General features: G+C 38.0%; 1 protein-coding gene across 1 annotated transcript in view; it reads left to right on the top strand.

The window, feature by feature from the left end:
- Shcbp1 (SHC binding and spindle associated 1) overlaps positions 1 to 10,374 on the top strand; it is a 38,712-nt gene extending 28,338 nt beyond the window's left edge. The window contains exons 9-13 of the mRNA XM_028872323.2: positions 4,210 to 4,341; positions 5,685 to 5,803; positions 7,975 to 8,061; positions 8,387 to 8,528; positions 9,834 to 10,374. Coding sequence (XP_028728156.1) covers positions 4,210 to 4,341; positions 5,685 to 5,803; positions 7,975 to 8,061; positions 8,387 to 8,528; positions 9,834 to 10,147 — 794 coding nt within the window. The 3' untranslated portion in view covers positions 10,148 to 10,374. The remainder of the gene's footprint in view (positions 1 to 4,209; positions 4,342 to 5,684; positions 5,804 to 7,974; positions 8,062 to 8,386; positions 8,529 to 9,833) is intronic.
- Positions 10,375 to 13,111: the final 2,737 nt, after the last annotated feature.

The raw sequence follows: 13,111 nt of genomic DNA, 5'->3' as shown, positions 1-13,111 counted from the left end.
ATCTTCTCTGAAGTAGATTTGTGCTGCCAGGAGCAGACATGTCTCATTGTTATTAAAAAAAAAAAAAAAGGAACCTATGTTATTAAAATATCTTAATACCATAGTCAGTAGCTCTCTGAAGTGTTTGATGACCACCAGTCTACCTAAAGTATATCTCTTTGACCTTGAAAACATACCTGATATGACTACAAGTTCAGTTGTAATAGGTGACTAGTTACTAACCTGCATTTCCTTATTATCCTAAATAGTTGGTAATAATAACTTTCTAGGACTAAATTCGCATGACATTGATAAATGAGCTGTATAGGTATAATACCTTCAACAAGATTAGAAACGTGTACAGTATGCTCTAACAAAAATAATCTTAATTTTGTATCATATGTAAAAATCAATATCAATGTAAAATATTTAAGTCTATTAGTTGCTTTTTGGGTTTAAAAGTAGGTTCTATAATTTATCTTTATCATATCTATAGCCCCCTTTTTTCTTTTCAAAACAAGAACTCTCAATCTAATGTCCTTTGTTCTGCTTTTTTTCTGACCATTACCAATAACAACTTGTAACCAACCACTCTAAACAATGACAAATATCCGTAACCCACTGAATGACCAAAAGCCACCCACCCCATCTCTTATGAATGTGGGCATTGTGTTCTTAAGTTTACTTCCTGCTGTCTGGGGGCAAAGGCATCTTTAGGGGATCCTGAAAAGAAAAATTTGAGTTAATTTCAAGTCCTAGGAGAGGTAGCTGTATCATTTGTTGTCCAGTTTTGCATAATGGGAAAGTGCAGGGCTTATCTCAAGTTCTGGCTAGAGTAGTCTGTGAGACTGGATCATCTCAGCTAGCCACCTCGAGATTATCCTGAGCAGTTTGTAGTCCAAAGCCGATCTTTGGGTGGTATTTGTCAGCTTAGTAACATTATCATAATACAGATGGAATCTTCATTGTGGGATCCTGTCATCCTTTTGGAGACTTCAAAGGTCACTGTTAGGCGTGTTCATGGTTCACTGCTGAAAACTTAAACATTTTAAATGTCATATGCAGACATTTATTTATTTACCAAAAAGGTTAAAGGATTGATATTTGGTGTATACATCCAGAGTACAAAAAACTTAATTCCTAGTTACCTAATAGAGACTCAAACCCAAAATCATGTACAGGAAGCTAGATGAAACCTTTTTCTAGAATTACTTAGTACTCCATGTGACCATTAATGATTAAAAAAAAAAGTTTAAAATATATATAATTAGCTGGGCGTTGGTGGCGCACGCCTTTAATTCCAGCACTCGGGAGGCAGAGCCAGGCGGATCTCTGAGTTCAAAGCTTGCCTGGGCTACCAAGTGAGTTCCAGGAAAGGCGCAAAGCTACACAGAGAAACCCTGTCTCGAAAAACCAATATATATATATATTGAATATATATATATTCTTATAAATTTTGAGAAAATAATCATACCTTACCAAAAAAGTTTTAAAGAGTCAAAATGAAACCAAAAGATTGTGAGATTAGTGGCAATAAAATAGTCCCTTAATTTTTGTTTTTCTTCTATCCCTTATCAGGTGGCTCTTCTGACATGAGCCTGAAATTTTAGCTTTTACTTTAAGAAGCATTCTTGGGTTTAGAGAAGGATAGAGTCACACTCATGTCTTTAGAGAACAGCAGAAACAAACATTTAGGAAGAGTTATGAAATTTCATCCTGTTGAAAATGTGATACATCAATAGGCCAATTTACTCTTTTTCTTGGGACATTTTTTTCTGGATGATTTGTCCTTTTTCTTCAGATGTCTCATTTGGTCTTCAAATTCTTTAGCTGGATGTCTTTATTTTCCTGAAAAGACAAAATAAAACCCTTCCCCAATCCTAACTTTGGGGAGGTTCCCTTTTGGCAAGTTATATCTGATCAAATGAAAAGCGTTTGTTAGTTGTATGAGTTAGTTTAAATTGAATGGTCATGCTGGTTGATGAACTATCACCTCTTCTACTCAAGAGGTCTCTCTTGTTCAAATCTAATCTTTATCAATTTTGATTAATGGTTTCTCCTGAATTTTTTTTTTTATTTCTTAAAGCTTTTCTATCATTCAGAGCAGTATGATTTTTCGGTTTCTCCTGAATTTTTTGTTTTATTTCTTAAAGCTTTTCTATCATCCAGAGCAGTATGATTTTTCACAATTGGCTTTAGGTCCTTTAATTGCTCTGGGAAGGAGTTTCCTCTACAATGACAGGAAAGGACTTAACAGAATTTGACATGGGGGCCTGTGAGAGACCCCTCAAGGTGTTACTGATGGCAAAGGGTTACCTTGCGTGTCCCTTGTTGATCTACATTCATTAATCCAAAGTCTGCCTTTACCACACCTTCTGCATACTCCAGAATCCATGCGTTCTATTGGGATTATTCTTAGAAAACAAAAACATTGTTTCTAGGAATGTTGTGTTTAAAGTCCCTTTTTAGGTGACCTTGTTTACCACAATTGAAACACTTGACATTTCAATTTTTCTTCAAACCTCTGGAAGTCACCTCTCCTATCCACGCATCATCGTGGTCAAGAGATTCAATATTTACTGTATCTCAGATCCATTCCTCCAAAGGTGCTGATCTTGCCTTTAATAGTCTAATTACCCTTTTGCATTGTGCATTAACGTTTTCAAAAGCCAAAGATTCAATTATTATTTGTCTAGCTTTTGAATTTGGTATCATTCTATTTACTGCTGAAGTCAATCTTTGTAAGAAATAGTGAAATTTTTTTTTGAGCCCTGCATAACTTTAGTAAATGACTCAATTTTCTTTCCTACTTCTTCAATTCTGTCTCAAGCATTCAAGGCTGCTAGGAGGCATGAAGCTAGGGTGTGGTCATCATATAGAGATTGCCTTTCTACATTAATAGCATAATCTCCCTCTCCAAGAAGTTGATCCTGGGAGATTTCAATACCTCTCACCCTACTTCATTGCTCAATAGTTTTAGCCTCATCTTTCCACCAGGTCCTCCACTCTAACTGAGGACCAGGCTTCAAGACTGCTGTAACCAAGTCTCTCCAGTCTTGAGGGATAATTCTATTACAAGTTGATTACAAGTTTAATATCTACTTCACAAAAAGTGAATGCATGCCATATGAGACTATTGCTTCCTTGAATCTCTTCAAATCTAACATTTGCACAGGAGTCCATTCAGATAGTCTTATTGTCTTGAGGATATCTATCATTTGGCAGTTCCTGTAAGGTTACTGGATAAATTAAAGTTGGCTGTTTGAAATCTTAGGCTGTTCCTCCCTAACCTTATAATGCAATGCTGAGATTAGTTCTCCTTTAAATTCTTCTGTCTGGGTCTGAATATCTCTATGGTATGTTTTAATAAGTTTTTCTAAAACTTTTATCTCTGTACTTATTAACGAACTTTTTTAATGATAAGATAAAAAAGATCAAAGAGGTAATTTTTATAATTGACATTATGTAAATCCCATCTAAATTAATTATCCTCTCATTTAATTGTTCCATTTTCAAACCATCCTGTGTATTATCATATAGAGACCTAAGTCCATTGTAATAGTGTTTCCCTTTTTTTAATGTGGGAAAAAGCTCTCTTCTAACTAATTCCTCCCTTTAATAATTCCCAATTTTCTCACCAAATCTACTGGTGATAATGATTCGGTTATGAGGCTGACTGTTTCTGCATAGAACAGTAGAAGCCAGAACGGGTTTCAAGGTGGTAGCAGCCCAAGGAAGGGAGTCTGGGGAGAGCCCACAACCCACCAAGAGAGGAGAAGCCAAAGAGCCAGCCATCTGCACAGAGGCACAGGCCAAAGCAGCTAGCTCCTGTGGTTTTGGGGGCCCAAAAGCCTATGGAGTTTGCTGCAGATAGGCTGCAACAGAAGAACCCTAGGTCCACTCAGAGGCTTAGGGGAATACAGCTTGCCTGGAGATCCAAGTGTGGAGCTAGCCATTAGAGGCCAGGCAGTGGTGGCACACACCTTTAATCCCAGCATTTAGGAGGAGGAAACAGGAAGTGTGATAAGGCAGGATGGAGACAGGAGCACAGGCCCCTTTTCACTCTGAGGATTCCTAGAGGTAAAAATTCTTTCTCATGACTGCTGCTCTGCCTCTCTGAACTTTCAGCTTTCACGCTGATATCTGACTCCAGGTTTTTATTATTAAGACCAATTAGAATTCATGCTACAGACAGTTCTCTTCACTTAAGTGTTTTTCTCTCTTCCTTAGGATATGGTCTACCAGATGATATTGTCATAGAAAAGAGGGGCAAAGGAGATACTTTTGTGGATTGCACGGGTATGGATGTTAAAATTTCAAGCATAAAATTTATCCAGCATGATTCTATAGAAGGAATCTTAGGTAAGTATCTGGATATTTGATGTATTTGTTTTGAGCTTTGAGAAAAAAATTGGCTTTTCATGGAAGATAAAATTTAATACTACTTGGATATATGGAGGGCTGGTTAATACTTTATGTGCATATCATGAAAATTTAGGAATCCTCATAGTGAAAAATGACTCAGTTTATTCTTGAAAACTTATTCATTTCTTTTCTATTAATGTTTTCCTGTTGTGGTTTGGTTTGGTTATTGAGACAGCCTATCACTCTGAACCTAGCCATCATGGCAAATGGCAGCCCTGCCTCAGCCTCCTGAGCCCTGGGTTTATAGGCATGTTTCACTATACCTAATACTAGTATAATAGTTTTAAAGTTGTAGACCCTTTTTTGGACATGTTTCCTAGTAGTAGATATTTAGATTACTGAGGCTCTATCCTCAGGAATGGATTGGTACAGGTCTTGTAGGAGCAGATTCGTTCCCCTGAGAGTATGTTCTTGTAAGAATGAACATGGTGACTGTTCTTCCCTGCTGGTACATGTACCCCTTCTATATGCAGCTCCTCTCTACATTGTGACATATGTAGGGAGGGCTTACCAGATACCATGCTGTTCTGAGTTTACACACCCACAATCGTGGGTGAGGAATTTTGTTATAGACACACCAAAAAGACCAAAACATTGTTCTAGTATTTGTTTTATAGGATATATATCCACCTGTTTTCAAGATCCTTTTTCTTTTTCCAAGGTACCCAGCAAAGCTGTTTGTTGATATATAAAGACCAGTGTGGTAGTTTGAATGATAATGGATCCCATTGGCTATTTGAATGCTTGGTTCCCAGTTGGTGAACTATTGGGAAGGCTTAGGGGTGTGATATTTTTGGAGAGTGTTTTATTGGGGTGGACTTAAAGGTTTCAAAAGCCCACATCAGGCTGAGTCTCACTCTCTGCCTGCTTTCTACCTGTTGATCGGGATCTAAAATTCTCAGCACTTCTCCAGCACCATACCTCCCTGTGTGCCGCCTGATGATCATGTACTAACCCTCTAAAACTGGGAAGCAAGCCCCTGATTAAATGCTTTTTCTTATTTCTCTTGTAAGAGTTGCCTTGGTCATGATGCAGCAATAGAACAGTGACCAAGACAGCAGATTAAGTTTAAATAGGCTGAATACACAACAAGATGGGTTAAGCACATAGTCTTAAATGATCTCAGCACCTGTTATTAACTTGGCTGCAAAGTTCATCAAAACTTTAGTTTTTTGGGGGGTCAAGAGATATTTTTATAAAGAGTTATCACAGCATCTAATGTTAGCTGTAAGCTAACTGATATATCACTTAAAGTAGTTGAATGAATATTTTTGTTACAGTCATTCACTATGGCAAGACCACACTGGAAAACTGTGTACTGCAATGTGAAACTACAGGAGTCACAGTACGCACATCAGCAGAACTTTTCATGAAGAACTCAGATGTATATGGTGCCAAGGTATTGCTTTGTCTTTGGAAAGAAGTAATTAGGGTGTTTAAGTTCAAAATAAATAAAACAAATAAGATACCAATAGTTGTAAATCTATTATTTCTTCAAGGAAATTCAGACATTAATAATCTCCTAGTCACCTCAAATTTAGGAAGTCATTAAACATAAGACCTGTAGCATTTTATAAACAAGGCACTGGAAGAGAAAATGATTGTCTAACTTTCCCTATGATGACCTTAAGAAGTATAGACCCCTGGGCTGGAGAAATGGCTCAGCGGTTAAGAGCACTGGCTATTCTTCCAGAGGTCCCGAGTTCAATTCCCAGCAACCACATGGTGGCTCACAACCATCTATAATGAGATCTGATGCCCTCTTCTAGCCTGCAGGCAAAACATGCAGACAGAATACTGTATACATAATAAGTAAATAAATCTTTAAAAAAAAAAAAAAGAAAGAAAGAAAGAAAGAAATATAGACCCTTAAGATTATACCCTGGTGAGACTGGAGAGGTAGCCCAATGGCTAAGAACTAATATACTGCTCTTGGAGAGGACCCAGGTTCAGTTCCCAACACTCATGTCAGTAGACTAACAACTATTTGTAACTCCTACTCCAAAGGATCTGACACCCTTTTTGTGGACTCTGGGCATCTGTACTCACATGTGCACATTCCTACACAGAGATATATATATATATGTATATGTGTGTATATATGTATGTGTGTATGTATGTATGTATGTATGTATATGTATATATGTAAGTACTTAATATTTTTAAAAGATCATAACTTTATAAATATTCTAGCAATTGAAGCTGTTACTCTAAGTGCTTGAGAATTTCATTCATGCATATATACACCTTTTCCCTCTTCTCCATTTCCTCCCCTACCTCTTTATCACTTTCCCCTCCCAACTTCATGTGCTCTTTTTTTTTAAAACTTTGTCCATTTATTGCTCCCCAGATGTGCATGGGTTGAGGTCCATGTGATGGATTGACTGAGAATGAGCCACCGTAGGCTTTGTTGAGAGTCATTTTGAATAACTACATCTTTCAACAAAATTGTTAAATAAATTTATTGATGTAATCAGAAAATTGATTTGTCTATAATGAAAATGTGTGATAAGCATTAAGTGTGGCACTGTTTACTCCTTGTAATGTACATCTTTATAAGTGTTTGTGTGTGTGATTTTTATATGTGCTACTGTTTGTCTCTGTGGTGTGATGTGTGGGGGTGTGTGTGTAGGGATATGTGTGCTCATGTACTCATGCATATATAAGACAGGTTGATATTGAATCTCTTCCTCGATCACTTCTATATTATTTATTTTTGAGGTAATGTCTCTCAGTGAATCTGGAGCTCGGTTAGTCTGGCTTGGCAGTGATCCTCCTGTCTCTGTCCTCACAGCACTGGAGTTACAGGTTCACACGATTGTGCCTGGATTTTTATGTATGTGTTTGGGATCCAAACATTTCATGCTTATGTTGCAAGCAGTTTAGTAAATGAACCTTTTTTTTTTTTTCAGTTTCATGAATGTGATTTTTGAAAGTGCTTAGTTATCAAAAGTTGCTCATCATTGGAGTATTGCTTGGTGCCCCAATATTGCTTGGTGGCAATATGGATTAGAACTGCCTAATAAAGGCCAGCAAAATGGCTCAGTGGATTAGATGCTTGCTACTAAACCTGAAAACCTGAGTTTGGTCCCTGAGAACCAAAATGGGAGAAGGGGAGAACCAACTCCTACAAATTGTCTTATGATTTCCACAGGTATACCATGGCATGTATACACACACACACACACACACACACGTCCACAAAATAAATAAATATGAAAGACCTAATAAAAGTTATCTTTAAAAACAGTATATTTTGTATCCCATCTGAAAGGCCAAGAAGTAATAGTAATAAACCTTTATAATCGTGTCTTTTTAAATATTTTATTTGCAAGTATGTGACTGTTTTGCCTGCTTGTATGTCTGTGCACCACATGTATTCCTGGTGCTCATGGAGGGAGGCCAGAGAGAGGGTGTAAGATCCCCTGGAACTGGACTTGTGAGCCACCATATGGGTGCTAGGAATTAAACCCTGGGTCCTCTGGAAGAGCAGCTAGTGCTCTTAACTGCTAAGCCATCTCTTTAGCCCCTATTCTTAACTTTTTAAAGCTGGTACCTCATATTTTATAGGGTGCTGGTATAGAAATATATCCTGGGAGTAAGTGTACCCTGACTGACAATGGGATCCATCACTGCAAGGAAGGGATCCTTATTAAGGTGAGCATTAACTGAAACATTTTTTCTAAAAGTTAGAATGATTTCACCTAAAAAGTTATGTATATGTCTCATGTTGTGTTTTGTTATTTTGTTTTGTAAAGTATAAACAGTACATAAACTTTAAGGACATTAATAGTGATTAAAGTCTTGTATCTTTAGATCCTCAGAAATAACAGCAACACTTACTTTGAACTCAGTGCTACAACTTACTAATAAGCACAGCTTTTGTACTTTCCTTTTTAGAAATAGTATGGGGAAAGGCAGAGAATTTATGAAACTTGTTTAATATGACAATTCCTTAACATACTTGTTTTCAATGTTACAGGACTTCCTTGATGAACATTATGATATTCCCAAAATTTCTATGATCAATAATGTCATACATAACAATGAAGGTTATGGAGTTGTTTTGGTGAAGCCTACGATTTTCTGTGATCTACAGGAAAAGGCCCAAGATGAAACTAGTGGTATGCTATATTCAGTAATTTAATTAAAATATGTAAATGTACTTATTAATTGAATATAAAACTAGATCTAATTTACTGTATTTCGGCAGTAAATTCTGGTGACAACTTTAGTTTTTCTTCCTCAAAAATGTTGCTGGAGGTCTGGCGATAGAGTTCAACTTGTAGAGTTTGCCTAACATACACAAAACTGTAGGTTCAGTCCCAACACTTGGGCATGAGAATTGAAGCTACAGAGAGTCATAGATCACTTTTCAAAAAAACAAGCAATCAAACAAACATTAAATATGCTTGGTCATAGAGAAAAGCTTTTTAGAATCTAAGTATGAAAGAAACTTTCAAGTTTGACTTGTTGATCTGTTCATTCAGAGCTTTGGTGTAGTTCAGTGAAAGTCCCTTTTTGGCTTCTTGTCAGTGTGTGAAATATGGTAGCTTCTGTAGGTATTTGTGAAGGATGAAAACAGGAAAAGAATTTTCCAGGTTGAAAGTTGCTTTTGCCTGAAGTTTATTAGAGTTTACCTTTGCTTTTTCTTGGTTGAAACTGCCTCCCTGTTACCAGCTTCCTGGTAGTAAAGGTGAGTGCACACAGTGGAAATGTGTGAATTTCAAGTCATTGATGTAAACCACTTTTAAATATCAGACATAAAGAAGTATAAAGTATTGGTGTGCCGATGGAGATTTTGAAGCAGTTTAAAGAATATGCCTTGCCATCATCATTCAGGGTCCATCCTACTCAGGACTTAGCAGGGTAAAATTGAGATATATGTTGAATAGAATCGTACCTTGAAAGCTCTGGTTGAAGAATCTACTTCCTATTTCTGAGTTCCTCTTCAGCAACCAGCTAGAGGGGGAAAAACTTTTAAATAGCCTTAATTGCATTGCTCGGTGATAATGCAAAATCTTTTTGTCATTTAGTAATCATGTGAGTACCCTCTTGAGGATGGAAATTATGATGGCAGTCAATTAGCTGGTAGAGTGAGAGTTCATTTAAAAAGAGTAGCACTGTTATATTATTCTTTGTATTCTAGCTCCCAATGCAGAGCTTAGCAGATAGTAAATTTCCAGGAAAATGTCTGTCCAGTGACTAAGATTCTAGAATGAAGAAGATAAACAAAATTTAAAATTGGTGACCCTATTAGTGTCATGAAACTTTTCAAGAAGATTCATTGAGATTCTTATAGTAAAGAATTAGTAAAATCCAGTTATAAACTCTTGGCAGAAAATACTTGAGCATAACAGATTGTGTTAGAAATACCCCCTTGTTGGTTTAGACTGTACATTTAACTTCATTATAATTTGTTTCCTCAGACAATACAATTCAGAAAAATAGAGAGGCGGGTGCCACTGAAGGATTAGATCTGGAAGAAATGTTTCAGTGTGTGGCCAGCAAAATGGAGCTTTATGCCACAGCTGAATTTTCTGAACAAGCTAAGGGAAACTGTGAAATTATAAATGAACTGCTTGCTACTTCCATGCAAAAAGGCCGGATGAAGAAACGATTGAGCGAACTTGGGATCATACAAGCTGATGACAACATAATGTCACAGGAGATGTTTATTGAAATTAAGGGAAACCAGTTTAAGTGGAATGGCAAAGGGAGTTTTGGCACATTTCTTTACTAGCTACAATGATATCAGTAGCTCACAAATTATAGTATTTTGAACATATCCTAGCAATCATGCTGCTTATGCACTTTGCTTCCTTTGCTTCATGTCTGTATATTATATAATATGTACTTGATTGAACTTGTGTAAAATGTGTATTTACTTCTCTCTACATGTATTAGATACAAAGCATTCCTTTGTAACAAAGCCACAAAAACATAAAATATGGCTGTATGTGTATCTCATTAGTAGAGCATTTGTCTAACATGCCCAGTGCCCAGGCCCCAGGTTTGATACCCAGCATTCCTCCTCACCTCCCTCACAAAAAGAAAGGAAACTAACTGGAGATTTCTTATCTAGAAGAGTATGCTTTCTTAAATGTACAACTCTCCCATATTAAGCCTGAAAATACACTTTAGCATTGAAAATGAAAGAGATGCAAGATGTGAGAACAAGCATGCAGTAGATGTCATGTGTACAGTGTTCCTTTGTCTCTTTGAGATAGGGCCCCTACATAGCCATTTCTGTCCAGGAACTCAATATATAGACCATGCTGGCCTCAAACTCATATTGATCCACCTACTCTGCCTCCTGAGTGCTAGGATTAAAAACACATGTCACCATACCTAGCTTGAATGGGATATATTTTTATATTGAAATGTATTGTCATCAAAACAGAACTAAATAACAGGTTATGGTTATGAAACAGAAAAGTGTTCAGAGCCAGTATTGAATATGAATGATTAATAAGAGAGCATCTTTCTTTTGCTATATTATTCCCTCCCCTCTTTATGACACCCCCCCAACCCCCCACCGTCCAACCTTTTCTTTTTAAATCATTATCTTGTATACCTCTGCTGGTTTAAAACTGTGTAGTCAGGTTTGGGGATTCAGCTCAGTGGTAGAGCGCTTGCCTAGCAAGAGCAAGGCCCTGGGTTCAATCCTCAGCTCAAAAAAAAACAATAAAAAAACTGTGTAGCCATTAATGTCCTTGATCCTCCCACCTCAGCCCCCCAGACACTAAGACCACTGAGTTGGAGCACTATTCCTTGTTTTGTGTGATTCTGGAGATTAAACTGAGGGCTTTGTGTATACTGGGCAAGCACTCTACCCAGCAAAATCCTCAGCCTTCTGGTCACTTTTCTTAATCAAACTGTCAGTAGATACTTTTTTTTTTTTTGTACTTAATATAAAAGATTGTGTGTGTCATTAATTTTTGCTTATTTTTCATGGGGAGATGTGAACAGATCTCTACTACCCCCAGACAGGGCACTGTCAATTCATCAAAGTAATGATTCCACACAAGTCTAGGTTGGTGAGGAGTTAGCGTTGTGTAGGTGACCCAAAAGAGCTGCACCACTGCACAGTCCCACCCCATTGTGAATGGAAGCTATTTCATGGAGTTCCACCTTCAGGTAATCATCTACCTCCTGTATATTCTAGCAATACTCCTTTCCCAAAGATCTCTTAGAGCTGTGAGACAGGAAAGGTTTGTAAAATCCTAGGTAAGAGTCAGTTGACTCTACCTCTTGTATTAAAGAGTGTTAATAGCATCATTACCATTACCCTAGACTTAACATTGCCATGACTATGGCACTAAAGTCATCTCTGCGTTCTGCTCTATGTTTACTGATCATCGTGTCAGCATTGTTCCTGGTCCTCCTTCAGTGTTGTCCCCTGAGCTTTGGATGGGATGATACGCTTATGATGCTGTTTTGAGCATTGGGCCCCTTGTCATATTAACAATCACATATTGGCATTTAACTGGTTATGAGTCTTGATGTAAATAGTTTTTCTCCATAACCAAAATTGATAGCAGCAGTAATAAGTGCTTAATAACAAATACTTAGAGGGAAGTTACATAGACACATAACATGTATTAATAGTATGCTTCATACCATAGTCTTTCCCCACTACCAAATATAAGTTAGTCCCTGTCAAATGGACCTTAAATCTAGCATTTGTTATTTGATTTTTTTTTTTTTTAATTATAGCCTTTCTGACTAGGGTAAGATTATCTCAATTTGGTTTTAGTTATGAGTTAGAGTTGGGGTCAGGGGTTCAGGATTAAGGTTGCTATGATAAATCACAGCCGATACAACTTACAGAAAAGGTTTATTTGGGTTTACTGTTCCAGAGGGATAAGTCCATCATGGCTGGTAGGAAGTCAGCAATCTGCAGGCATGGTAGTAGAAACATGAAGTTGAGAGCTCATCTCAGCCACAAGCACAAAGGCTCACACTTCTGCCTGTGCATTTCAGTTTCATTGTCTCATTTAATTTTTGTTCGTAAAACACTTGCCGAGGCAGTGAGGGAGGAAAATACCTGACTTGTGAGTGTGTAACCAGAAGACCAAGCCAACAGCACAGGGATGCCAGACAAGCACGGTGCCCCGAACCCTTCCTCCTCAGAGACCTCCTCAAAGATCTCAGCCTTGAAGGGGAGAAGAGATGCCACGAAGGCAAGGCAAATGGAATGTTGGCTTTGAGAGTCATAAGCCAAATGAAAGCAAGTGGAGGAGGGAGGTTAAGACTGCGTTTTAGGCCAGGCGGTGGTGGCACACGCCTTTAATACCAGCACTCGGGAGGCAGAGCCAGACGGATCTCTGTGAGTTCGAGGCCAGCCTGGGCTACCAAGTGAGTTCCAGGAAAGGCGCAAAGCTACACAGAGAAACCCTGTCTCGAAAAACCAAAAAAAAAAAAAAAAAAAAAACAAAAGACTGCATTTTAGTAACAGGGTCGGTGTCGTGGTGGAGGTGAGAGCCATGGTTAGAGGGTCAGGGACAGGTTAGAGTTCATCATGACCTGGACCCCAGTCACCCCTGTCAATCAAACAAGGGTCATTTCCCACCATGATCCGGACCCAGTCATAGCGGTCAAACGCACATGACTTCCAGTCCACAGCCCTGCTGCGCCTAAACATCCGTGAACTCGGGATCCACGGGAACCCCGAAACCACTGCCGCGACTTCCTCCTCTGAGGG

Source organism: Peromyscus leucopus, chromosome 16_21 (assembly GCF_004664715.2).
Source record: "Peromyscus leucopus breed LL Stock chromosome 16_21, UCI_PerLeu_2.1, whole genome shotgun sequence".
In the NCBI taxonomy this organism is placed as follows: Eukaryota; Metazoa; Chordata; class Mammalia; order Rodentia; family Cricetidae; genus Peromyscus; species Peromyscus leucopus.
This window is presented reverse-complemented; position numbering and strand designations above follow the sequence as displayed.